Genomic DNA, 27,550 nt, shown 5'->3' with positions numbered 1-27,550 from the left:
TATTAATACAGTTTTATTAAATTTTTTAAGAATTTTTGTAATAGTTATGTTTTGACAGAACTAAAGTGCCACATCTAGAAGAAAAGAAATAATTCATCAAGAACAAGTAAGTTTATCGATTAATCGAAAAAGACATTATCTAGAAAAGCGGCGATTTTCGCATACACATTTTTTTAGTAAAATTTCTAGAGGTTTGATTAAAATTTGTGTTAAGTATAATTATGTCGTTTGGTGGACAAAATAGTTCTCCATGGCAGAGAAATAATATGATGCAAAATCAAGTGCAATCATATTCTCAACAACAAATGTTTATGCAACAACAAAGCGGCTATGGGGGTGGTAATTACCAATCTAACAACGGTTCGGTAGGATATCCCCAACGTGGTTTAAATCCAGTGGCTTTTTCAAATACTGGAGGTGGCGGCCAATCACAACACTATAATTCGATTGGAACTGTTACGAAAATTAATAACGACTGTGGTTTAGTTAATGACGAAGTCATATTTTATCGCAACGTTTGTAAGGGCCAAATACCCAAGTTAGGTGATCGCGTACTCTTTGAAGCATCGTTTGCAACTACTGGTAATTATAAGTGGAATGCTACGCGTATTCAATTAATGGGTTCACAAGCGCAACCTCCACCATTGATGGGCACCAGCACTGGTAGCGGCCGCAAAGGTTCTGGTTATAATGCAGTACCACCACCGAACGAATATGATCATCAAAATTTCAACTCGCCCAGAAGATCGAGTCCAGTTCGCGATCGTCATGGGCGTGGTGATAGAGAGCGTCGTGAACCGATACGTCGTTCTCGTGATAGGGATGATGTAAGTTAAATGACAGCACATATATAATAAAATGATATTTTTAATTTTCTTTATTAAAGCGAAAGTTTAAAAATAAGATGTTATTTTTCTGCATGCTTTGTTGTTATTAACTGAAATATTAATGCATGAATTGTGTTATAACTTTCAAATGTAACATTTTTAATAAGTCAACAGTTGTGCAAATGATAATTTTACTTAACGTAGACGTATCTTTTATAAAATGAAAATCTATAGGATTATATTAATAATAATTAGTTTTAAAAGCTTCAACCACAACATACATATATGTAAATGTGTAGTTCCTACACAACATTCGTGTTTGTTTTATAGTGTATTGCTGAGAACTTTTATTAAGTGTAACATTAGATAATAATAATATGGTAATTAAGTTTAAACACTAAACATATATGTAACTTACAAACTTTCTAAGTTGTTTTGTGCTAAATGCAAGCTTAGTAACTAAGTTTTTTTAGTTTTTATATGTATATTTACTTTTATAGTTATTTCCATTTTTGATTTTTTCATCACGACGAGATATTATAACAAGGGGATGTCCAAAAATATTCAAACGTTCGTTTTAATATAGATAAGATGTGTATAAAATATTTAATCACGAGCATTTAAATAATAAATTGAAGTTATTTTAGAGGCAATATATGCTTGTATTACTATGCTTTAATAATAAAAATCTTGATGCCTTTTACTTTTTATATTGTCATTCATCGACATTGACAAAATGTTTACGAAAAATTTACAAGTTTATGATATGATTTATAGATTGTTATATTCTAATATCTTTGTATTAAGTAAAGCTTTTATTTTTAGGTCGAAAGTGATCGTAAACGTCGTCGAGAGGATACTGATCGCAATCGAGAAGTTATTTCATCGACACGTAGTGCAGTTTCTCGTAGTGAGCGAGATCGCGATGATTTGAAACGCGAAAGAGAAAAGGAACGTGAGAAGGAACGTAGTCCTCATCGTGCTATTGTAAAAGGTCGTAGACCACGAGTTATTCCTCGTTATATGGTGCAAATACCAAGATCAAATTTAGTATAGTACGTACATTTATAAATTTATATAAAACAATTATTAATGAATTTATATTTTATTATTTAGCAAAAATGCCGACATCCAAGAGATACGTGAACGTTTCAATAATCTCTACATACCATCTGACTTTTTTAACGCAAGTCTTAAATGGTCCGAAGCTTTTACTCCAGATAATCCATTTTCTTTACGTCGTCCTTGTCAATTTCATATAATGCATAAAATTGTAGAGACACCTTTTGAATCTAAACCAGAGGAGCTTGAACCAAATGATGTTGACTATCTTTACACTGCTAAAGTTATGTTAATGGCTTTGCCACCAATCGCTGAGATGTATCAAAAATGCTTTGAGAATGATGAAAGTGAAAATGCACAGCATTTAGTACATCCATCGCGTCTTATAAGCTTTTTAGTGGGCACACGCGGTCGTCATGAGCCAATGGCCATTGGGGGGCCATGGAGTCCATCTATGGATGGTAAAAATCCTGATAAAGATCCTTCAGTACTTATACGTACTGCTATCAGGACATGTAAGGCTCTTACTGGCATTGATTTATCAAACTGTACCCAATGGTATGTATTTTGCAAAAATATTAAAGTTACGATTGAGTTTAAGTCTATTTAAGCGTTCGGAACATACTTAGATGTTAGGTTTTTAGTGTCAAAGCTGTGTAAATGTATTGTTTTAATTTTATTTAATTATTTTTCAAAATTATTTACTTATACATAAATACACAGTGTGAGTATTTTTAAACTAATATAGCCGAACAAAGTTTATTTAAATTGGAATTAGATAAGGTAATAGGAATTTTTTACAACGTTGTCTGAGCTAATTGCATAAATTTTGATAATTTCAGCTAAACAACTGCGTAAATCTATTTGATTTGTTTCTTTTTAATAATTAGCATATCAAATTGTCAAACACTTTATGATTTTTTTCTTTCTTTTTCCATGTTTGTTAACGCGACCAATAACATATTTAATCACCATTTCATTTGGTGAATACATTATTTATTAAATTTAAACTCAAAAAAATCATAATTTGAATGTGGATAATGATGTTTGGATGGGAACAACAACAACAACAACAAAAATCAACATCTTAATGAATTTCAATTTTATTGTTGAACGTCGTTGCTGCCTGCTTAATATTTGACATAATTATTGCGACAATTATATTATACGACTTTCCCATCGATGTTTTTTGCTGCATCTGACGCTGATGCTCTTAATTCACGGGACTGCTTCACTTCTACTACCCTGATCCTGCTTTACTTATTTAACATAGGTATCGGTTCATGGAACTTCACTATCATCGTACAGATTATAAGCACAAAAAGAAAGATGGACCTCCACGTGTGGAAACTGTGGTTATTTTTGTACCTGATGTTCATTCGTGTATGCCAACTACAACTCAATGGCAAAATTTGGCGGAAACATACAAAACATCGGTGGAAAATGTAATTGCACGCAAAATAGCAGCTGCTAAATCAACAGTTGCTTTAGAAGTTGAGGATGCTTCTCCAGCTGGAAATTCAACGTTGGCAAATAATTCAGTTACCGAAACAGACAGTAAAGTTGAGAACGAGAGTACCGATGACATTAATGCTGATGCAGCGAATGATGGAATGGATGCCGAAGTTACACAGACCAACCTGGATATATCGTCTGATGGTGATGATAACAATATCGAAAAGGCACAGATTCACTAATTTTAGTTTTAATATAAACAATTAGTATTAAGCTTACATATTAGTTAATGTTTTACCAATTTTTACACCAAGGAGACCTATGAAATTTTGCTATAATAGCAATTCATTTGCGGTCTACGCATATCAAATTTATTATTTTAACGAACATATATGTGCATACCTAACTAAATGTTGCGTTAATTAGTCACAGCACAAGTTTTCTATGTTATTACTTCCAAATACAAATTACTGCCTTTTTTGGTACATTTCACTGTGAAATTTCAAGAGGAACCTAATGTGTTCATATTCACAATTTTTTTTAAACGACTGAATTGGCAGTATAAGACAATAATAATATGTTTTTACATATAATGTCTGCGTTTCAGAATATTAAAACTAATTTTAATAGAATTTTAATATTTCAGGAAGGGTTACAACCCACTCATTATTCAAAATTAGATTTGAAGAATATGAAGGTGAAAAATATTAAAGATGAATTAATGGCACGCAACTTGCCATCGAAAGGTATAAAACATTTATTTTTTTTTTTATTTATAAAATAGTTTTTTCTATGTACATCTTTATATTAATAGGTATACGAAGTATGCTTATGGGACGCTTAGCTAAAGCAATCAATGCTGAAAAAGCTGAGGAAATCGCAAACAAGAATTCAAGTAAGAATGTAGAAACATCAAAAGACAATGATGAGAATATTGATAAAGAAGAGGATGAAGATGACGTCGAAATTATTGAAGAAAAAACAGAAGAAAATGATGAACAAGAAGATGGCATGATGGACGTAGATATGAATGATATATTAATATTGGATGAATATGATTCAAGCAAAAATCCAGAGGTAGTATATAAGAAATTTTTTCCAATATAACTACTATGCTATATAACTACTGTTATTTTTTTTTTTTTTTTTGTAGGATACTAATAATGAATTCAATGAAAGAGAAAAGAATCAATTAATACGTCGTTACAGTTTGCCCAGTGAACCACATGTTATTGTTCATCCAAACAAGGCTGCCAAGAATGGCAAATTTGATTGCTCTGTAATGTCGTTATCAGTTTTACTAGATTACAGTCCAGATGATGCAAAAGAACGTTTCTTTGAGGTAATAATATATAACTTACCAAGTTTTTAAAAATTTTGCATATATTCGTTTTAACTGCATTCATTTAGCTTTCCTTATTTGCGGAACTTTTTAATGAAATGTTGATGCGTGACTTTGGTTTTACTATTTATAAAGAACTATACTTGTATGAAGGTAAGAAAGTGGAAGAAACTGAAGCTAAGGATGAGAATAATGAGTCTGTTAAAGATGAAAGTAGTAAGGATGTTCCTACAGAAAAGTCTAGTACTACCACTACTGACGAGAAATCAACAAAACCAAATAATGAACGAAAACGTAAAGCAGATAACACTAATGTAAAAGAGAAAGAAAAAGAAAAAGAAAGTACTATTAGGGACAAAGAAAATAGTTCTGCAAAAGATAAAGACAAAGCTAAGGAAAGTTCTGTTGAAAAGAAAATGGTTATCGTTAAACCACATCTGTTATTATCCTTCATATATTTTGATGTAACTCATTGTGGTTATTTGTTTCAAAAAGATATAGAGGCTTTATTTTCTGTATTGGGTCTGAACCTTTCACGTGGGCAAATACGTGCTGTTCTAGAAAAAGTGTCAGCTCATCAAATATATTATCGGTATATTAATTAATAACTATTCTAATACAGAAAAGATTTTATGTGAAAAAAAAATATTTCATATTTTAGCAAAATAACTGACAAAGAAGAATCCCTCGATGCGCCACCAACTTTACAAGATGCAGATGACATACCAGAGGATGAACTTAAGGACATTGCATTAGGAAATAATAAATATGATTCGATTCTTAATGAAAAAGTTGTTAGTAAACAATCTTCGAAAGCAACTAGTGCAAGTGATGGTATGTTTAAAATTTCTATCCATAATATAAAATGAGTATAAATTTACACTATTATTGTTTATTCAAAGGTCTAATCAGTTACAATGGTGCTTTGGTGCACGTTGGAAAACTTATGGAACAAATTAAACGTACTGAAAAGAATTATTCCGATTTAGAAAAGCTGCATAATGATTTACTCAAATCCCATACTGAGTTAAATAAAGAGCATACAAAATCAAACAGCAAAGTTAAAGATCTTCAATCAGATGTTAAGTCTTTAAATAGAAAATTATCAGACGTTCATCAAGAACTTAATGGTGTTAATGTAAGTACATAATTAATGTATAAAGGAAAATTATTTTGGTATTTATTTTCATAAATTTTTGACTCTATTCATTAGCGTAAATATCGTGATCAACAGGCTACAATACAATTCATTTATAACCGCGTTCAACCATATTTCCGTGAAAAAGAAAAGGAGAAGCATGAAAGGTAGGTACTAATAAATATGAAAAAATGTATATTGTATTTTAATTAATTAAATATTGTAGTGGACGCGAAAAAGAAACTGATAAAGATAAGGAAAAAGAAAAACCTAAGGAAAAAGAATCTAAAGATAACAAGGAAAAAGAGTCTAAAGATACAAAGGACAAAGAGTCGAAAGACATCAAGGAGAAAGATTCGAAAGACACAAAGGACAAAGAGTCTAAAGATACCAAGGACAAAGAGTCCAAAGACCCCAAGGACAAAGAATGTAAAGACATAAAGGACAAAGAAAAAAACAAACAAAAAGAATCTAATAAGAGTGATGACAAGCAAAAGAAAGCTGTCGACAAAAATAAAATTAAAACAAATCACGACGCTGGTAAACCTGATGGTAAGAAACCAGATGAAAACATTCCTGACAAAAACGTGAAAGTCGTTTCCGGTAAAAAATAATTTACTATCTTGTATACATAATATTTAACTTATTACATTGAATTTTTTCAATAAACTTAACGATTAAGAATTTTTAAGAAATAAAATCTAATAAAATTATTTATAAAAACCTAAAAGCAAGTTCAACCTTTATTGTTTATTGTTAAATAAAATAAAATAAATTTTTGGACTTCGTTGGAATCAATCAGATCTGTTTTTTGGGTTTTACTTAAACAAATTATTAAAAAAGAATTAATATTTGTTAAATTACAATATTAATATATTCAAAGGTTACTTACTTAGGATTATATGAAAACTGTAGTTATATTTTGATAAAAATAAATAATACAAATACCAAACATACAAATTTTTCGAAAACATTTTAACTATTTATTTAGTACTGCTCACAAGACATAATGATATCTGAAGTATCATTTTGTAATAAAAACTGATCCAAATAAAATACAATCTTATCCATATTCATTAGCGCTGCCAAGCTTTAACTAAATTAAATAAACTCATTAATTATTGAGAGGATATCATCAAATGATTATTGCCAGAGTTTTAGATTAAACCAGAAAAAAACATCCTCCCATAGCCTTTTATTGCCTGTAGTTTGTTTAAAAGCAATTATAACAATGACACAAGGCGTTTCTTCTAAGTATAATTCATTTAGTTATCATGCAAGACCACTAATTGTGTTATATAGAGTCTTCATGACGCTAAGACTTATTATTTAGACTGTTCAAAACAAAATTTTTTAATATTAAGAATTATGTTTTACATTTCATGTTTTACATATATACCAAGTGATATAATTATTTTATTAAAAATATTGCAAAATAATATGCTTTAGTGTGAACGTTTACACGTAACTTCATTCTCATACAGTTTTAAAACGTTATCGTGTATTTAAAATGTTATTTATATGTAAAACTAGGTGACCCCGCGAACTTCGTACCGCGTAACAGTCAATGAATGTTATATTAAATTTTAGATTCACCAGCGATCGAATTTTGTGCTTGAATACACGTGCAGTGATGTCGTGCCGATCACTTGATGTCTGTCCAGGAAGCAGCATTTGAACAATTTCTTTCCATTTTGGATTACACGAACTAATTTTCTTGGTAGTTTCCTCACCTGATTTAAAAACAGTAAAATTAGTATCTTAGAAGTAAGACTCACTTCTGTATTCTGAATTGAAAACTATGATGTTGATACCCACCATTCAATGGGTTTATCATTTTTATATTGAAGTGATATCCATCATCTTCTTGCCAAAACACCAGTGGGTCATATGAACGGTGTGTTTCATATATTTGTTGCAGTTGCCCAGAATCGCGACGTGTAAGCACAATATCGCGTGTGTTCAAGTTTTCTCCAACGATCAGGATTGCAACTTCATCTATTGTTGGAGCGTTAAATTTGCGTTCATGTGTTTCTCCTGGTCGTTTATCCGATCTGATCACAACTTTGTAGTTATCATGTGGCATGCGCTCCAACGCAGTCTTGAACAGCCTGACCAATGCATGCTGTTCATGAAGTAGTTGCTGCAGATCTTGAAGAATTGCTATTTTCATTTCATTCTCTTGACGCCGTTCAAGTTATTCTATCATATTGCCCATGAACTATATTTGCAAGAATTTATGTTGTGCATCTTCAACAGGTTGCAATGATTCAATATAATGGTGAATCTGGCACTCGCACAAAACAAACATATCAATACTTTCAGCTCATATTTATTTATTATATTTGAATTTATTATATTTGAAATTTGAAATATTTGAAATATTTGAAAAAAAAATTTAAAAGGAAATCAATATTACTCAAACTGTCGAACTGTCAACAGTTTGAAACAGAATTTACAAATTTATTATTTTTGCTAAAATTAGTGGATTTTCCCAATATTTTATAATGTATTCTGCTATTCGGAGCGGAGACGATTCCAACAAATCAAAGATAATTAAAATCGGTCCAGCCGTTCTTGAGTTATAAGTGGTCTAACTAACATGACTTTCTTTTACGTATATAGATGATGTTGTTCAATACAATTTTATATAATTTATTATTGTTTCTTTTTTAAGCTACGTTACCTACAAACATTATGAGCAATTGCTGGAGAGAGGAATCATACAATTATATTTCCATTCCCGACTGATTTTCTAAATAATCTATTTAAAAATTAAAAAATATATAAATAGTGTATTAATAAAAAAATTGATATTATCTATCTTTCAAATATATATATTTATTTTTCTATTGTGTTTAATATCGATTTGCGTCAATCTCAAGAAAATCACTATATATGAAAGCAAAAATATTAAAACAGGGTAAATGGGGTAAAGAAAATATATATAATATTTCACTTATTTTACATAACCACCGTTACATTACCATCTGATTCTAATTTTCATTGTTATGAAGCGTTGCACTTAATTATTAATATTAATTATTTTAATTATATTGTACGCAAATTAAAGCAGCTACACTGATAGTTACCGACATACTCCGATTACCCCTGTAGTATTATTTTTTTATATAATTTTGCGAATAAAAGTATGAATTTGCTTTTTTAATCGATATAATAAAAAAAATTCAATAACGACGAATTAAATATTGAAATATTAAAATTGTCATTTTAAGCATTATTCAAAATAAATAAGCTTTAATATATTAATACAGTTTTATTAAATTTTTTAAGAATTTTTGTAATAATTATGTTTTGACAGAACTAAAGTGCCACATCTAGAAGAAAAGAAATAATTCATCAAGAACAAGTAAGTTTATCGATTAATCGAAAAAGACATTATCTAGAAAAGCGGCGATTTTCGCATACACATTTTTTTAGTAAAATTTCTAGAGGTTTGATTAAAATTTGTGTTAAGTATAATTATGTCGTTTGGTGGACAAAATAGTTCTCCATGGCAGAGAAATAATATGATGCAAAATCAAGTGCAATCATATTCTCAACAACAAATGTTTATGCAACAACAAAGCGGCTATGGGGGTGGTAATTACCAATCTAACAACGGTTCGGTAGGATATCCCCAACGTGGTTTAAATCCAGTGGCTTTTTCAAATACTGGAGGTGGCGGCCAATCACAACACTATAATTCGATTGGAACTGTTACGAAAATTAATAACGACTGTGGTTTAGTTAATGACGAAGTCATATTTTATCGCAACGTTTGTAAGGGCCAAATACCCAAGTTAGGTGATCGCGTACTCTTTGAAGCATCGTTTGCAACTACTGGTAATTATAAGTGGAATGCTACGCGTATTCAATTAATGGGTTCACAAGCGCAACCTCCACCATTGATGGGCACCAGCACTGGTAGCGGCCGCAAAGGTTCTGGTTATAATGCAGTACCACCACCGAACGAATATGATCATCAAAATTTCAACTCGCCCAGAAGATCGAGTCCAGTTCGCGATCGTCATGGGCGTGGTGATAGAGAGCGTCGTGAACCGATACGTCGTTCTCGTGATAGGGATGATGTAAGTTAAATGACAGCACATATATAATAAAATGATATTTTTAATTTTCTTTATTAAAGCGAAAGTTTAAAAATAAGATGTTATTTTTCTGCATGCTTTGTTGTTATTAACTGAAATATTAATGCATGAATTGTGTTATAACTTTCAAATGTAACATTTTTAATAAGTCAACAGTTGTGCAAATGATAATTTTACTTAACGTAGACGTATCTTTTATAAAATGAAAATCTATAGGATTATATTAATAATAATTAGTTTTAAAAGCTTCAACCACAACATACATATATGTAAATGTGTAGTTCCTACACAACATTCGTGTTTGTTTTATAGTGTATTGCTGAGAACTTTTATTAAGTGTAACATTAGATAATAATAATATGGTAATTAAGTTTAAACACTAAACATATATGTAACTTACAAACTTTCTAAGTTGTTTTGTGCTAAATGCAAGCTTAGTAACTAAGTTTTTTTAGTTTTTATATGTATATTTACTTTTATAGTTATTTCCATTTTTGATTTTTTCATCACGACGAGATATTATAACAAGGGGATGTCCAAAAATATTCAAACGTTCGTTTTAATATAGATAAGATGTGTATAAAATATTTAATCACGAGCATTTAAATAATAAATTGAAGTTATTTTAGAGGCAATATATGCTTGTATTACTATGCTTTAATAATAAAAATCTTGATGCCTTTTACTTTTTATATTGTCATTCATCGACATTGACAAAATGTTTACGAAAAATTTACAAGTTTATGATATGATTTATAGATTGTTATATTCTAATATCTTTGTATTAAGTAAAGCTTTTATTTTTAGGTCGAAAGTGATCGTAAACGTCGTCGAGAGGATACTGATCGCAATCGAGAAGTTATTTCATCGACACGTAGTGCAGTTTCTCGTAGTGAGCGAGATCGCGATGATTTGAAACGCGAAAGAGAAAAGGAACGTGAGAAGGAACGTAGTCCTCATCGTGCTATTGTAAAAGGTCGTAGACCACGAGTTATTCCTCGTTATATGGTGCAAATACCAAGATCAAATTTAGTATAGTACGTACATTTATAAATTTATATAAAACAATTATTAATGAATTTATATTTTATTATTTAGCAAAAATGCCGACATCCAAGAGATACGTGAACGTTTCAATAATCTCTACATACCATCTGACTTTTTTAACGCAAGTCTTAAATGGTCCGAAGCTTTTACTCCAGATAATCCATTTTCTTTACGTCGTCCTTGTCAATTTCATATAATGCATAAAATTGTAGAGACACCTTTTGAATCTAAACCAGAGGAGCTTGAACCAAATGATGTTGACTATCTTTACACTGCTAAAGTTATGTTAATGGCTTTGCCACCAATCGCTGAGATGTATCAAAAATGCTTTGAGAATGATGAAAGTGAAAATGCACAGCATTTAGTACATCCATCGCGTCTTATAAGCTTTTTAGTGGGCACACGCGGTCGTCATGAGCCAATGGCCATTGGGGGGCCATGGAGTCCATCTATGGATGGTAAAAATCCTGATAAAGATCCTTCAGTACTTATACGTACTGCTATCAGGACATGTAAGGCTCTTACTGGCATTGATTTATCAAACTGTACCCAATGGTATGTATTTTGCAAAAATATTAAAGTTACGATTGAGTTTAAGTCTATTTAAGCGTTCGGAACATACTTAGATGTTAGGTTTTTAGTGTCAAAGCTGTGTAAATGTATTGTTTTAATTTTATTTAATTATTTTTCAAAATTATTTACTTATACATAAATACACAGTGTGAGTATTTTTAAACTAATATAGCCGAACAAAGTTTATTTAAATTGGAATTAGATAAGGTAATAGGAATTTTTTACAACGTTGTCTGAGCTAATTGCATAAATTTTGATAATTTCAGCTAAACAACTGCGTAAATCTATTTGATTTGTTTCTTTTTAATAATTAGCATATCAAATTGTCAAACACTTTATGATTTTTTTCTTTCTTTTTCCATGTTTGTTAACGCGACCAATAACATATTTAATCACCATTTCATTTGGTGAATACATTATTTATTAAATTTAAACTCAAAAAAATCATAATTTGAATGTGGATAATGATGTTTGGATGGGAACAACAACAACAACAACAAAAATCAACATCTTAATGAATTTCAATTTTATTGTTGAACGTCGTTGCTGCCTGCTTAATATTTGACATAATTATTGCGACAATTATATTATACGACTTTCCCATCGATGTTTTTTGCTGCATCTGACGCTGATGCTCTTAATTCACGGGACTGCTTCACTTCTACTACCCTGATCCTGCTTTACTTATTTAACATAGGTATCGGTTCATGGAACTTCACTATCATCGTACAGATTATAAGCACAAAAAGAAAGATGGACCTCCACGTGTGGAAACTGTGGTTATTTTTGTACCTGATGTTCATTCGTGTATGCCAACTACAACTCAATGGCAAAATTTGGCGGAAACATACAAAACATCGGTGGAAAATGTAATTGCACGCAAAATAGCAGCTGCTAAATCAACAGTTGCTTTAGAAGTTGAGGATGCTTCTCCAGCTGGAAATTCAACGTTGGCAAATAATTCAGTTACCGAAACAGACAGTAAAGTTGAGAACGAGAGTACCGATGACATTAATGCTGATGCAGCGAATGATGGAATGGATGCCGAAGTTACACAGACCAACCTGGATATATCGTCTGATGGTGATGATAACAATATCGAAAAGGCACAGATTCACTAATTTTAGTTTTAATATAAACAATTAGTATTAAGCTTACATATTAGTTAATGTTTTACCAATTTTTACACCAAGGAGACCTATGAAATTTTGCTATAATAGCAATTCATTTGCGGTCTACGCATATCAAATTTATTATTTTAACGAACATATATGTGCATTCCTAACTAAATGTTGCGTTAATTAGTCACAGCACAAGTTTTCTATGTTATTACTTCCAAATACAAATTACTGCCTTTTTTGGTACATTTCACTGTGAAATTTCAAGAGGAACCTAATGTGTTCATATTCACAATTTTTTTTAAACGACTGAATTGGCAGTATAAGACAATAATAATATGTTTTTACATATAATGTCTGCGTTTCAGAATATTAAAACTAATTTTAATAGAATTTTAATATTTCAGGAAGGGTTACAACCCACTCATTATTCAAAATTAGATTTGAAGAATATGAAGGTGAAAAATATTAAAGATGAATTAATGGCACGCAACTTGCCATCGAAAGGTATAAAACATTTATTTTTTTTTTTATTTATAAAATAGTTTTTTCTATGTACATCTTTATATTAATAGGTATACGAAGTATGCTTATGGGACGCTTAGCTAAAGCAATCAATGCTGAAAAAGCTGAGGAAATCGCAAACAAGAATTCAAGTAAGAATGTAGAAACATCAAAAGACAATGATGAGAATATTGATAAAGAAGAGGATGAAGATGACGTCGAAATTATTGAAGAAAAAACAGAAGAAAATGATGAACAAGAAGATGGCATGATGGACGTAGATATGAATGATATATTAATATTGGATGAATATGATTCAAGCAAAAATCCAGAGGTAGTATATAAGAAATTTTTTCCAATATAACTACTATGCTATATAACTACTGTTATTTTTTTTTTTTTTTTTGTAGGATACTAATAATGAATTCAATGAAAGAGAAAAGAATCAATTAATACGTCGTTACAGTTTGCCCAGTGAACCACATGTTATTGTTCATCCAAACAAGGCTGCCAAGAATGGCAAATTTGATTGCTCTGTAATGTCGTTATCAGTTTTACTAGATTACAGTCCAGATGATGCAAAAGAACGTTTCTTTGAGGTAATAATATATAACTTACCAAGTTTTTAAAAATTTTGCATATATTCGTTTTAACTGCATTCATTTAGCTTTCCTTATTTGCGGAACTTTTTAATGAAATGTTGATGCGTGACTTTGGTTTTACTATTTATAAAGAACTATACTTGTATGAAGGTAAGAAAGTGGAAGAAACTGAAGCTAAGGATGAGAATAATGAGTCTGTTAAAGATGAAAGTAGTAAGGATGTTCCTACAGAAAAGTCTAGTACTACCACTACTGACGAGAAATCAACAAAACCAAATAATGAACGAAAACGTAAAGCAGATAACACTAATGTAAAAGAGAAAGAAAAAGAAAAAGAAAAAGAAAGTACTATTAGGGACAAAGAAAATAGTTCTGCAAAAGATAAAGACAAAGCTAAGGAAAGTTCTGTTGAAAAGAAAATGGTTATCGTTAAACCACATCTGTTATTATCTTTCATATATTTTGATGTAACTCATTGTGGTTATTTGTTTCAAAAAGATATAGAGGCTTTATTTTCTGTATTGGGTCTGAACCTTTCACGTGGGCAAATACGTGCTGTTCTAGAAAAAGTGTCAGCTCATCAAATATATTATCGGTATATTAATTAATAACTATTCTAATACAGAAAAGATTTTATGTGAAAAAAAAATATTTCATATTTTAGCAAAATAACTGACAAAGAAGAATCCCTCGATGCGCCACCAACTTTACAAGATGCAGATGACATACCAGAGGATGAACTTAAGGACATTGCATTAGGAAATAATAAATATGATTCGATTCTTAATGAAAAAGTTGTTAGTAAACAATCTTCGAAAGCAACTAGTGCAAGTGATGGTATGTTTAAAATTTCTATCCATAATATAAAATGAGTATAAATTTACACTATTATTGTTTATTCAAAGGTCTAATCAGTTACAATGGTGCTTTGGTGCACGTTGGAAAACTTATGGAACAAATTAAACGTACTGAAAAGAATTATTCCGATTTAGAAAAGCTGCATAATGATTTACTCAAATCCCATACTGAGTTAAATAAAGAGCATACAAAATCAAACAGCAAAGTTAAAGATCTTCAATCAGATGTTAAGTCTTTAAATAGAAAATTATCAGACGTTCATCAAGAACTTAATGGTGTTAATGTAAGTACATAATTAATGTATAAAGGAAAATTATTTTGGTATTTATTTTCATAAATTTTTGACTCTATTCATTAGCGTAAATATCGTGATCAACAGGCTACAATACAATTCATTTATAACCGCGTTCAACCATATTTCCGTGAAAAAGAAAAGGAGAAGCATGAAAGGTAGGTACTAATAAATATGAAAAAATGTATATTGTATTTTAATTAATTAAATATTGTAGTGGACGCGAAAAAGAAACTGATAAAGATAAGGAAAAAGAAAAACCTAAGGAAAAAGAATCTAAAGATAACAAGGAAAAAGAGTCTAAAGATACAAAGGACAAAGAGTCGAAAGACATCAAGGAGAAAGATTCGAAAGACACAAAGGACAAAGAGTCTAAAGATACCAAGGACAAAGAGTCCAAAGACCCCAAGGACAAAGAATGTAAAGACATAAAGGACAAAGAAAAAAACAAACAAAAAGAATCTAATAAGAGTGATGACAAGCAAAAGAAAGCTGTCGACAAAAATAAAATTAAAACAAATCACGACGCTGGTAAACCTGATGGTAAGAAACCAGATGAAAACATTCCTGACAAAAACGTGAAAGTCGTTTCCGGTAAAAAATAATTTACTATCTTGTATACATAATATTTAACTTATTACATTGAATTTTTTCAATAAACTTAACGATTAAGAATTTTTAAGAAATAAAATCTAATAAAATTATTTATAAAAACCTAAAAGCAAGTTCAACCTTTATTGTTTATTGTTAAATAAAATAAAATAAATTTTTGGACTTCGTTGGAATCAATCAGATCTGTTTTTTGGGTTTTACTTAAACAAATTATTAAAAAAGAATTAATATTTGTTAAATTACAATATTAATATATTCAAAGGTTACTTACTTAGGATTATACGAAAACTGTAGTTATATTTTGATAAAAATAAATAATACAAATACCAAACATACAAATTTTTCGAAAACATTTTAACTATTTATTTAGTACTGCTCACAAGACATAATGATATCTGAAGTATCATTTTGTAATAAAAACTGATCCAAATAAAATACAATCTTATCCATATTCATTAGCGCTGCCAAGCTTTAACTAAATTAAATAAACTCATTAATTATTGAGAGGATATCATCAAATGATTATTGTCAGAGTTTTAGATTAAACCAGAAAAAAAACATCCTTCCCATAGCCTTTTATTGCCTGTAGTTTGTTTAAAAGCAATTATAACAATGACACAAGGCGTTTCTTCTAAGTAGAATTCATTTAGTTATCATGCAAGACAACCAATTGTGTTATATAGAGTCTTCATAAAGCTAAGACATTATTTCAAAAAAAATAATTTTTAATTTTAAGAATTGTGTTTTGATTTATTTATCATGAACCAAATTTCGAAAACAATATAGTTTCCTTGATATAAAATTGTTTAAGATAAAAAAACAATATTAACTAACAAAGAATATTACATATAGTAAAAAATATTTAGACATTTTAAATCTAACAAAAAAAAAACATTTACCAGTGGAACAAAATACACCACCAATACAAATACAACACAAATCAATAAATAAATACAAATAAAATCTATGTTTAGTATATATAAAGTGATACTTACAAAATTTACCATACAAAACATTTTCAATAATATATAATTGAATTAAAAAAACATTAAGGGAACTTAAATCTTAAGTAATAAGAAATATATAGATATATATGTTAAAATTTTGTACTAAGCAAACAGTCTAACGTAATGAGTAATATAAATGTTGAACATCTTAAATGTAATAAAAGTCAAAAGCAAAATTAATTTATAATAATATCATATAATAAAATCTTAGTTTAATAAAAGCTTTCCAATTTTATTGCGCGTATTTATACAAATTTCGAAATAAATTTGGGTTTCTTAATTCATTTTATAATCTAATTAGTATTTATATATGTAAATAATTTAAATTGAGCTTGCGTGCATATCTAACGAATTGCAGTTATTGAGTGAAATTTCATTTAAGTACATTATTTATTTAACATTTAGATATTGTTGTTTTAAAGTAAAATATAATGTAATAATGTATCCTGTACATTAAAAGTGCACACTTAAAATAGCAAAAACATTTTTTAGCTTATTCACAATTATTGCATTAATACATTGTTTAAAAAATCGTCTTTCATGATATGAACTTAATTATTGATATTATCTATAACTACTAAAGTTATGACACAGTAAAAATTATTAAATTTGAATTTGATTCCAAGTTATAACCTTATACATAAATTCGAGTATTTAATGAAGTAAAAAAATATATATAAATTATTTATGAATATTTTTCGTTTTGAGATTTTCTGTGTAAATTACATTAAGCATCTTCTACTCGTCCCATTGGCCTGAGTACAATACGCGGATCCGGTTCAAGCATACGGTCCGATTCTTCAGCACTGCTTAAGCTAGAATCAACAAATAAAGTAAAATCACATCTCAGTAATGACAAATTTAAAAAAAGATGCTTAATTTATATTAATAATTGTAACTAGACTTGATCATATATAATATAAAAATAATTACTTTAAGTATGTGATATTGTAGATAATACCATTGTATTTTACATATGGCATTTTAAATATATAATATTTAATATATTTATTTAATTAAAAATACTACTTATATATTTATTTTAACAATATATTACCAATCCTTGCTATCAGGCATTAAATTTCTTCGTTCTTCATCATCTGCACGTAACGAAGGCAATTCAGAAACTGGAGCATATTGTGTATGTGAAACGAGTGGATCTGTTGATGGATTTAATGCAATAGCTCCTTGGCCACATTCTCCATTACTCTGACTTTGCAGTTGACGTGCCAGTGTTTGTTTTTTATTCAAGAGCGGACAAGGACAGACACAATTACGACGCCAATCAGCTACTTTAATGTACATACCTAAAATAGTAGAATAATTAGAACAAAATATTGTTTGCATAAAAATATATGATTACACATCAAATAATAAAATAATTATACTTTTACTTGAAATACTTACCAATAGCTGTAAAACCAACGCAACTCATAAAAACACCACCTAATAATAAACCAAGTGATGGTTCACACGTACTGATATCATTTTCTGATTGAGTTGTGTCATATTCATCACCCTCCATCCAATCAGCAATACTGCTTGTTAGCATAGCAATACCAGCTGCTAATGATATCACACCAAATACTAACAACGCCACTTGCGGACGAGGTTTGCGAAATACACGCAAAGGTGAATCCACTGAAGATGTTGGTCCTAATAGTCCTAAAGGACCAGAACCATTTCTAGTTTCATAAGAAACAGTTGTTGGTTGATAAACCCCGGAAGGCATAATATAAACTATAAGAAAAGTCATTAAAATAAAATTTTAATAAACTTTGTGAAAGGTTTTTGTGTTATTTTATTTTTGCATATATAATAACTTTTATTACAAAATTAACCCTGTTGTTGTACATGACTTAATATTATTTTTTATATTTACCCTTCTATCGTAGAATTTATTAGAAGTATTAAATTTGCTGAAAATTCGGCAACTCACACAAACTTTATTAAAACTATTGAATTTTCCGAAATTTTATTGGCTACCACTTAATTATATTTTCATTAATTATCCTGTACGAAGAAATGAACAAGCAATATAAATTCTAATCCTTTACAAATGGAAAAAAGAGATATACTCAATACTTTCAAAAGAAACTTACAGTAGGGTTACCAAGCCGTTAATCTACTACAAGTCTGTCTGTTATATATGTTCCACAAAGCTTATTAAGATTTTTATCAGGAATAAGACATGACTACAAAACTACATTTTTTAATAATTAACACTTATTTGACAAAAGCCTACTGCTTTTTGCACCTATAAAATCTATATATCTATATATCTAATCTATTTTATTTCCAAAATCGAAAAAGAATATTAAATAAACAAGACTTTAATAAATCTTCCATAATTTAATAAAACAAACAACTGCGAAACTCCATTGCGCTAAATGCCAATATATTTATCATAGTTCTCCAGATAGCCAGATTTAAAGTTGTTACCTTTTCTACATTGATAAAAACTAATCAAAAAATTTATAAAAAAACTAATTTTAGATTTACACTTATAAAACCTTCACATATTATTTAATACAAACTGTTATATGCCAATTTTTACATTGGTAACAAAAACAACTGATTACCAACAGTTAACTTTCATGCAAAAATTTTTAAACTCATCGAAGGCTTAATTGGCGCCACTGTCTATATTTACCCAGACAGTCAAGCACCAATCAAAGCAGTTTTTTTTAGATTCTTATTGGACTGCTTTTATATGTTGGATAAAAGTTCAGAACTTTCAATCTAGAAATGTTTTTTTTTTCTACATTAGTATATAGTGACATATAGTAGAAAAAGTTGCTGAGAATATGGGAGTCTACTTAAATCCCTAATCAAATCTAGACTCCATAGAAATGGGAATTGTGTTCATAGTTAATATTATAATTTTTCCTCATATATCAACTCCATAGAAATAGGAATTGTGTTTATAGTTAATATTATAATAACTTTTTATCATATATCAAATCGTTTTATATTAAATTTCTATTAACTAAAGAAGTAAATAATTTCATATGTAAATTCTACAACTTATATTTTTATATATACATGCATATATAAACATACCAGTTTATTTCACATAGAACATAATTATTTATATATGCTTATTCATATATATTTTCATGTGCGACATAAATTGGAGATCTATAACGTTATGTAAAATTCTCCGGACAAATAAGGACATTGCCCTAGAACGAAACCTTAAGGACCTGTAATTTATATATTGGTATTATGCTTTGATCTATCTGTACTAAAAATTTTGTGCAATTAAAAAAAATTTAAAACTTTCAGGTGTATTGTTTGTTAAATGGTTGCACAACATACTTAATAGTTATCGGCGTTCTATTTCACTGTACTGTACCGTCCAAACCCACATCCTACGGTATAAACGACACGGATATAACGTACTGTTTAATTACTAATTGCTACATATTTTATATTGTATCAATCCTGAATTCTCCATTTTGTTTTTAACCATGATGCTACTGCTGCAATACTTAATATAAAATCATTTTATATAATTTAATATTATTTTCTTTCTTATATGAATTAATTTCTGATTATTATATATGTATTTTATAATTTTTTTTAAAAATCCGTAATTATAAGTTATCAATAATATAATTAAAGTTTAAATAATCTTTAATTTTAATTTATTAATGAAACAATATAATACTATACCTGTCTCACTCCTTTTGTAAGTGTTACATAATACTAACTCATAACTACTATTTTAAACTACCTTTTTTATTTGTATAACATTTAAAAAAAAATTAAACATATATATCTAGAAATTTATGATTTTTATTAAAAAAAAAAATATTTATGTGTTGACATACTTTTTTCAGATTAATTTATTTTATTAACAGAAACTCTGGTTAATAATTCAATCAGAGCACACACAAATTGCGTTTACGCATTTTATGTCAGTCTCTGTACAGCACTTGCAAAGTAAGTACTTTTTATATAACAAAATGGTATTATCTTCAACACTGGCACGTTTAGTACGCCATTCCTCCATTTTGACAAAATCAAATTTCGTTCAAACGACGTCGTTCGGCTTTACCGGAGCAATAGCACAGTCACAATTTGGATTTCGTAGCGTACGGTTCGCAAGCAGTAAGGGAGTTAATAAAATGGGTTTGCCTCGTGTATTCTTTGACATGTCTGCTGATGGTCAGCCTTTGGGACGTATCGTAATGGAGGTAAGTTTAGAATATATAGTTTTTTAAAATATCTATTAACAAATGTTTAGCTATAATTGCAATAATTTGTAGATAAATTAACTATTTTTGGTGTTGGTGCATTTTATTTTTATATTATATTTTCATATCATTTTTAATGTGTATACATTATCTTCGGTTTTTTTTTTTTTATATTTATTTTCTACATAAAACGCGTTTTGAATGTTTAAGGTTAGAATGACGGTATTTTAAATAATTAAAGAAGTGTGATAAAATTGCAATTTTGCTAATTTTACAGATATGTATGTGTATATACAATATTCGTGAGTGTAAAACATTACCGGTGGTATTAGTAAATTATTGACCGAATGAACGACGCTAGGCGATCGGCTGTTTTCGTATATAAAACGTTATGTTAGAAATTTAAATAATTTCACTTTAAAAGAATATTGATATTGTTCTATTCATTTACTTGTGAATTATAATATAGTAAAATATAAGTTGCCTGTAAAAAAAAAACGTTGAAAAACTGTATTCACTGAAATGTTCTAGAAGGTTAATTCGGCCCGGCGTGGGCACGCACACATACATAGAGAAAAGGTTAATTAACTTCGGCATATAGTCGTGCGGTTTATTTTACATTACTGGATATATATAAAACGAAAATAGTAAAAAAAAAAAATTTTTTTTTAAATAAAGCAAATATTTGTAGTCGAGATAAGTAAAATTTAAGTAATTGTAAATTAATATATATATTTTACGGAGACATTTTTATTGTGTAAATGCATGTGCTTGCCCTAGTATGCTTAGTTGCATGACGCTTTGATTTGCAGCCGGTAATTGCGATGGAATTTTCCATTACACTTTCACACCCTTTGCACCTTTTTTTATATCACAATGTATAATTTCATTTTGTATTTTTTTTTTTTTTTGTTTTTGGTTTTGGTTTTAAAAGTATATATTAAAGCTATTTGAACAATCTATCTGTTGACATTAAAACTTCCATTTTGATTTAATTACTTGATTTTGTAATCCACGTGTGACCTTGGATGTAATGCATTATTCACAAAAGCTGACCAGTGTAGCCAACTACTTCGAATGTTCACTATCGATTAGTTTGTATATATGTTACATACAATTTTTGAGCAGTTAATTATCGTATTTTTTATGCATTAGTCTTTTTTTTTTTTTTTTTAATGGAATTCCACTCAACATTTATTGTGTTAAATGATTCAATTATATATTATATTTTCCTCTTATTTTTTTTTTTCTCCCCTTATATGTCATTATAAATAATGCAAATTATTACAGTAGTTTCTGCTTTCATTGGTTTCCATTTAATACAAGACTTTAATTAAAAAAAAATTTCTCTTCTCAAAAAATTTTCATATAAAGCCTCCAATTCTATAAATTTATAATAAATCCTTTTTTTTTTTATTGTAAATAAACTTGCGTGTCTTTGAGGGTTGAAATATGCGTGTTTTGAAAATCCAACATAGGCAATGTGTAATGTATACACAAGGTTCTTAAGTATTTGCGCCGGTGTGAGTCAATAATTGGATACTAAAAGTAATTTATCATTAAAAAATCATTTCAGACACTTAATTGCATTGTACAAAGTATTCATAACTAAATAGTTTTGTTTTTACAGAAAATAAAACTGATTTCAGGAAATTTCTTTTTATTTTTTTTTTTTTTCTTATTAGTATTATGAGATTTGTTCAAATAAAAAACGATCAATGCATTATAAAATTAAAAAAAATAATTAAAAATTATATATGTGTTTATACAGAAATAGTCCAGTAATTGGTATGGGTGATAATATTTTGATGGTGATTTTAATTTGCATGAGCAATTCAAAAGCTGGTTTCGCTAATTCTATAAAAAATAGTTGACGTAACATTGTTTTCTGATGTCATTTGTTTAAAATTTATATCTGATTTATTATTTTTTGATATTATGTATAAATAAATGCCATGTGAAATAAGTCAGTGCACCATCACTATTCACGGCAAGATAGATATAAATTGTTTACACATAATTAGGTAATCCCACCTTTCAAATTGTGTTCAAATTATTAGCTACATCGGCTTGTCTTTCAGTACGAAATTGTAGAAAAAAACTAAATGTTCTTTCTTCTATTAGCTTTCTTAATTAAAATTAATTAAAGTCGCGAAGTTTTTTAAAAAAAAAAACAATTTGATGTGTTACTTTTAGTTGCGTACTGATGTTGTGCCTAAAACAACAGAAAATTTTCGTGCTCTTTGTACTGGCGAGAAGGGTTACGGTTACAAGGGCTCTACATTTCATCGTGTTATACCTAATTTTATGTGTCAAGGTGGTGATTTCACAGCACATAATGGTACGGGTGGAAAATCTATTTTCGGCAATAAATTCGATGATGAGAACTTTACTCTAAAGCACACAGGACCTGGCATCCTTTCAATGGCTAATGCAGGCGCAAACACTAATGGTTCACAATTTTTTATATGTACTGTTAAAGCAGATTGGTTGGATAGTCGTCATGTTGTCTTCGGACAAGTAGTAGAAGGTTTGGATGTAGTTATGAAAATTGAACAATTAGGTAGTCAATCGGGAAAACCATCTAAAAAAGTTGTTATAACTGATTCAGGACAATTGGAATAAATTTTAACAACAATAAAATAAAAATAATCACTTCTATTCCTATTACAAAACACAATTTATAAATATATATATATATATTTAATAAAATACTGTGTTCTTTTAATATTAATTTGTTTATTTTATTTTTTTGTTAGCTATTCTATCATGCTATCATGTTTACTTTTATCTATTTATTTTCATATCAACTCATACATATATTTCTACTTTTTGCATTCATTACCTCATTTGTGTCTTTGTTTATTTTTATGGCAATTTTCATAAAATTACAGCTAATATAAAATAGCAGCTACTTACTAACACAAAGAAAGAAAGAAAGAATAAAATCACTAAAAAGGTAGTTTAAAATAATAACAAAATAACAAAGTTTTATTACTATAACATAAATCAATCATTCATATTACACAAATTGGTAAAATATTCGATTCCCTACAATATTTACAGCTTCGCTCTGATGTTGTACCAAAAACCGCTGAAAACTTCCGTGCCCTTTGCACTGGTGAGAAGGGCTTTGGATACAAAGGTTCCTGCTTCCATCGTGTCATTCCTAATTTCATGTGCCAAGGTGGTGATTTCACAAATCACAATGGCACTGGTGGCAAATCCATTTACGGCAATAAGTTCGCTGATGAGAACTTCGCTTTGAAGCATACTGGACCTGGTATTCTTTCAATGGCAAATGCTGGTCCAAATACCAATGGATCGCAATTCTTCATTTGCACCGTGAAGACTCCATGGTTGGACAACAAGCATGTTGTTTTTGGACAAGTTGTTGAGGGCATGGACATCGTTAAGAATATTGAATCGTACGGCTCTCAATCCGGCAAAACAAACAAGAAGATCGTTGTTGCTGATTGTGGTGCACTATAGACAACAATCGACTCTGAAGTAAACTAAGAATTAAAATAAATAATAATAAAAACACATATTAATATATTAAAACCATTATATAGAACATATGAGCAGTTAAATGCATTTAAGCATATTATAGATCTTGTGCTTTGAAGTAAATTATAGAACTTAAAAATTTTCTCTTAATTTTTTTTCTATCAACAATAAAAAATAATTTTTTTCGTTCTTGAAAATAATTTTGTTTTATTTTACTCTTAATAAGCTGCTTCGAAACGTAAATAAGTTACGGTGAGATGCAGCATTTTTCGGTGGTATGTAGCATTTCTCGAAACGCTTTCTTCAGTTTCCTACACACTAAGTCAATTAGTGTGTCTTCGATCTATATTTTCCTCTTTCGACTATTGCTTCAAACCCCTTTTTGCTGAAACATCATTCATTTTCGTGATATACCAAAGTCAGTTAACGGCTTGATGTTAATTTGTTGAACAACGTCAATGTCATGTTAGGATCGTAAAACTTCTTGACGTGGGCGTTAGAGATATGTGGTACACCTGTTGCAAATCATTTTTACAATTCACTGTTCTAGAGAAAGTCTCTGGAGACTCGTAAGTTGTAGTGATAAGTCTTTTGACGGGTATGACAAATTTGTTTTGCATTTTCTCTTTTTTCTCATTTTCTCTTTTTTTTTTATATTGTTTTGTTTTTTTTCTAATTTTATTAAACATATATAATGTCTGAGATAAGTTGTGGTTGCAATTCATCCATATTGCGTGGCACTTCGTCTTCTACATCAACCACTACAGGAGTGAGCAAAGACATTGACCGTTTGAGTGTGTGGATTGCTGAGGTTTTTTCTGAAATTTATATGAGATCAATTAAGTGAGGCTATTTGTTTCCACTGTGAAGTTTTTAATGTATCACTTGGTTACATAATTATATCACTTAAATTTTTTCAGGGTTCTCTTAGTAAACGGCTGAGTTCGGAAATTGCATTGAAGGAATCGCAATAAAAAACATTTATATTTATTTTTAACTAGTAAATTTAAATTGTTATATATTTATGTTCGCTTACTTAAAGGCATTTCTGCATGTGTTTTCTAAGTTGATATATCTTTGAAAAATCGTTTTTATCTTTAAAACAATTTTTTAAATTTTTTTTTATAATTATCACTTGTGAACACTTCGAAGACATTTCAACAAAAATCTGTTAGCCTCAGAACACGAATCTTAAGTAGTTCACTTCATATTCCATAACAAAGATAGACTTCCAAACATTCACTTAAACAAACACAAGTATCTGAAAATTTTCTCTACAGGAACACAATATAACTGTAGCAAAACGTTCTTGAAATATATTTAGATATGAATGAAGATTCTCTCTTTGGCTTATATTGTATTTAAAAACCATATATCTATCAATGTTCTTATTAGCAGTTGTATAATATGCATTATTGTGTATATGTACTTCTATATTTTATTCTCCTTTATATATTTCTAACAATATCTTATTAACGTTACAGTTACGTGCCGATGTGGTACCTAAGACTTGTGAAAATTTCCGTACCCTATGCACTGGTGAGAAGGGTTTCGGTTACAAGGGTTCCTGTTTCCATCGCGTTATACCAAATTTCATGTGTCAAGGTGGTGATTTTACTAACCACAATGGCACTGGTGGCAAGTCCATTTATGGTAATACCTTCAAAGATGAAAACTTTGATTTGAAGCACACTGGTCCTGGTATTCTTTCAATGGCTAATGCTGGTCCAAATACCAATGGTTCTCAATTCTTTATTTGCACTGATAAATGTGAATGGTTGAACGATAAGCATGTTGTCTTCGGAAAGGTTGTTCAAGGCATGGAGATTGTTAAGAAAATTGAAGGAATGGGATCAGATTCTGGCAACACCAAAAGGAAGGTTGTCATCTCTGATTGTGGCGAAGTTAAATAAACAAACGCTTTCAATTTATGTGCATACAAATTAACACTTATTAAAAATTTAAATTTAAATTTGTATGCTCGCTGCTTTATTCATATAACCAAATTAATTAAAGTTAAACGCAATAAAAAAAAAAAATAAAAGTACTCTTTTAATTTATTTAGTTCTTAGTTACATCGCTAATACGTGTAGTTCATGACTTATGTGCACAGCCATTCCACCACTCATGACATCATGACATCTTGAAAGGATATATGATCGGTTAGCAAACTTTATAATTTTTCTTTTACAGTTGCGCAAGGATGTTGTACCAAAGACAGTCGAAAATTTTCGTGTTCTCTGTACAGGTAAAAAAGGATATGGGTATAAGGGTTGCACTTTTCATCGTGTTATACCCAATTTTATGTGTCAGGGCGGTGATTTTACCAAAAATAATGGTACAGGTGGTAAATCTATTTACGGTACCACCTTCAAAGATGAGAATTTCAAATTAAAACATACCACACCAGGCATACTTTCTATGGCTAATGCTGGTCCCAATACAAATGGTTCGCAGTTTTTCATTTGTACCGTTAAAACGCCTTGGTTGGATGGGCAGCATGTTGTTTTTGGACAAGTGATCCAAGGTATGGAAGTAGTAAAGTCTATGGAATCTTATGGTTGTGCAGCAGGAAGTCCTATGAAAAAGATTGTTATTGAAGATTGCGGAGAAATAAAATAAATACAAATTCATTATGTTAGAGTAAAGAAGAAAATTTATGCTTAAAAATAAATTAAATTTTATTGAAATCTCAATTGTTGTTATTATACATATAATATAAATTATTATATATCGGTGTTATATTTTATTACAGCTCCGTACTGATATTGTACCCAAAACATCTGAAAATTTTCGTGCATTATGTACTGGAGAAAAGGGTTTCGGTTATAAAGGTTCAACATTCCATCGTGTTATACCAAATTTTATGTGTCAAGGTGGTGATTTCACTGCAAATAATGGAACGGGAGGAAAATCAATATACGGCAATAAGTTTGACGATGAGAACTTTACTATTAAACATTCTGACGCTGGTATGCTTTCTATGGCTAATGCAGGACCAAACACTAATGGTTCACAATTCTTTATAACCACTGTAAAGACATCCTGGTTGGATGGACGTCATGTTGTGTTCGGTAAAGTGATTGATGGTATGGAAGCAGTGAGAAAAATTGAGAATCTGGGTTCTAAATCTGGTCAAACTACAAAGAAGGTGGTAATTGAGAATTGCGGCCAGTTGTAGTTAAAATTACGTTACTTAAATGAATAAAAACTCCTATACTAATGCTTGGCAATCGTAAATTATTGAAATTATTGAAATTACTTGAATAACAATTACAAAATGTGAGAATAA

At 29.4% G+C, this 27,550-nt stretch overlaps 6 protein-coding genes across 11 annotated transcripts; 4 read left to right on the top strand and 2 right to left on the bottom strand.

Moving 5' to 3' along the window:
* The first annotated feature begins 112 nt into the window (after nucleotides 1-112).
* LOC119670588 (cell division cycle and apoptosis regulator protein 1-like) lies at nucleotides 113-6,501 on the top strand. The gene is made up of 12 exons (XM_038080909.1): nucleotides 113-827; nucleotides 1,653-1,882; nucleotides 1,944-2,447; nucleotides 3,163-3,571; nucleotides 3,991-4,090; nucleotides 4,159-4,421; nucleotides 4,498-4,686; nucleotides 4,755-5,278; nucleotides 5,348-5,520; nucleotides 5,589-5,824; nucleotides 5,900-5,991; nucleotides 6,051-6,501. The coding sequence occupies exons 1-12, from the start codon at nucleotides 222-224 to the stop codon at nucleotides 6,436-6,438; spliced, it is 3,714 nt and encodes a 1,237-aa protein (XP_037936837.1). The 5' UTR covers nucleotides 113-221; the 3' UTR covers nucleotides 6,439-6,501.
* Nucleotides 6,502-7,279: 778 nt separating this feature from the next.
* LOC119670591 lies at nucleotides 7,280-8,165 on the bottom strand. Its single transcript, XM_038080913.1, has 2 exons — nucleotides 7,643-8,165; nucleotides 7,280-7,557 (listed from the first exon to the last, which is right to left on the bottom strand). Exons 1-2 carry the CDS (start codon nucleotides 7,995-7,997, stop codon nucleotides 7,319-7,321), a joined length of 594 nt encoding a protein of 197 aa, XP_037936841.1. The 5' UTR covers nucleotides 7,998-8,165; the 3' UTR covers nucleotides 7,280-7,318.
* A 1,035-nt stretch (nucleotides 8,166-9,200) lies between these two features.
* On the top strand, nucleotides 9,201-15,592 carry LOC119670581 (cell division cycle and apoptosis regulator protein 1-like). Its single transcript, XM_038080890.1, has 12 exons — nucleotides 9,201-9,915; nucleotides 10,741-10,970; nucleotides 11,032-11,535; nucleotides 12,251-12,659; nucleotides 13,079-13,178; nucleotides 13,247-13,509; nucleotides 13,586-13,774; nucleotides 13,843-14,372; nucleotides 14,442-14,614; nucleotides 14,683-14,918; nucleotides 14,994-15,085; nucleotides 15,145-15,592. Exons 1-12 carry the CDS (start codon nucleotides 9,310-9,312, stop codon nucleotides 15,530-15,532), a joined length of 3,720 nt encoding a protein of 1,239 aa, XP_037936818.1. The 5' UTR covers nucleotides 9,201-9,309; the 3' UTR covers nucleotides 15,533-15,592.
* Nucleotides 15,593-16,273: 681 nt separating this feature from the next.
* Nucleotides 16,274-18,719, bottom strand: LOC119670584. Of its 2 annotated transcripts, none has more exons than XM_038080898.1 (5): nucleotides 18,649-18,719; nucleotides 18,486-18,559; nucleotides 17,954-18,286; nucleotides 17,604-17,853; nucleotides 16,274-17,361 (listed from the first exon to the last, which is right to left on the bottom strand). In XM_038080898.1, exons 3-5 carry the CDS (start codon nucleotides 18,276-18,278, stop codon nucleotides 17,274-17,276), a joined length of 663 nt encoding a protein of 220 aa, XP_037936826.1. In that variant the 5' UTR covers nucleotides 18,279-18,286; nucleotides 18,486-18,559; nucleotides 18,649-18,719; the 3' UTR covers nucleotides 16,274-17,273. The 2 variants fall into 2 exon arrangements, with proteins under 2 accessions (XP_037936826.1, XP_037936825.1); XM_038080897.1 differs by having other exon boundaries at nucleotides 18,429-18,559; nucleotides 18,649-18,718.
* Nucleotides 18,720-20,362: 1,643 nt separating this feature from the next.
* LOC119670583 (peptidyl-prolyl cis-trans isomerase) lies at nucleotides 20,363-26,919 on the top strand. 5 transcript variants are annotated; one of them, XM_038080896.1, is made up of 3 exons: nucleotides 20,371-20,494; nucleotides 20,549-20,748; nucleotides 25,743-26,304. In XM_038080896.1, the coding sequence occupies exons 1-3, from the start codon at nucleotides 20,467-20,469 to the stop codon at nucleotides 26,169-26,171; spliced, it is 657 nt and encodes a 218-aa protein (XP_037936824.1). In that variant the 5' UTR covers nucleotides 20,371-20,466; the 3' UTR covers nucleotides 26,172-26,304. The 5 variants fall into 5 exon arrangements, with proteins under 5 accessions (XP_037936822.1, XP_037936821.1, XP_037936824.1 ...); XM_038080894.1 differs by lacking the exon at nucleotides 25,743-26,304 and adding an exon at nucleotides 26,452-26,919 and having other exon boundaries at nucleotides 20,363-20,748; XM_038080893.1 differs by lacking the exon at nucleotides 25,743-26,304 and adding an exon at nucleotides 22,945-23,409 and having other exon boundaries at nucleotides 20,363-20,748.
* Nucleotides 26,920-26,964: 45 nt separating this feature from the next.
* On the top strand, nucleotides 26,965-27,458 carry LOC119670585 (peptidyl-prolyl cis-trans isomerase-like). The gene has a single exon (XM_038080899.1). The coding sequence runs from the start codon at nucleotides 27,125-27,127 to the stop codon at nucleotides 27,437-27,439; it is 315 nt and encodes a 104-aa protein (XP_037936827.1). The 5' UTR covers nucleotides 26,965-27,124; the 3' UTR covers nucleotides 27,440-27,458.
* The last annotated feature ends 92 nt before the right edge of the window (nucleotides 27,459-27,550 follow it).

Source organism: Teleopsis dalmanni, chromosome 1 (genome assembly GCF_002237135.1).
Source record: "Teleopsis dalmanni isolate 2A chromosome 1, ASM223713v2, whole genome shotgun sequence".
NCBI classification, from domain to species: domain Eukaryota; kingdom Metazoa; phylum Arthropoda; class Insecta; order Diptera; family Diopsidae; genus Teleopsis; species Teleopsis dalmanni.
The sequence above is the reverse complement of the archived record's forward strand: the minus strand, read 5'-3'. Positions and strand labels throughout refer to the sequence as shown.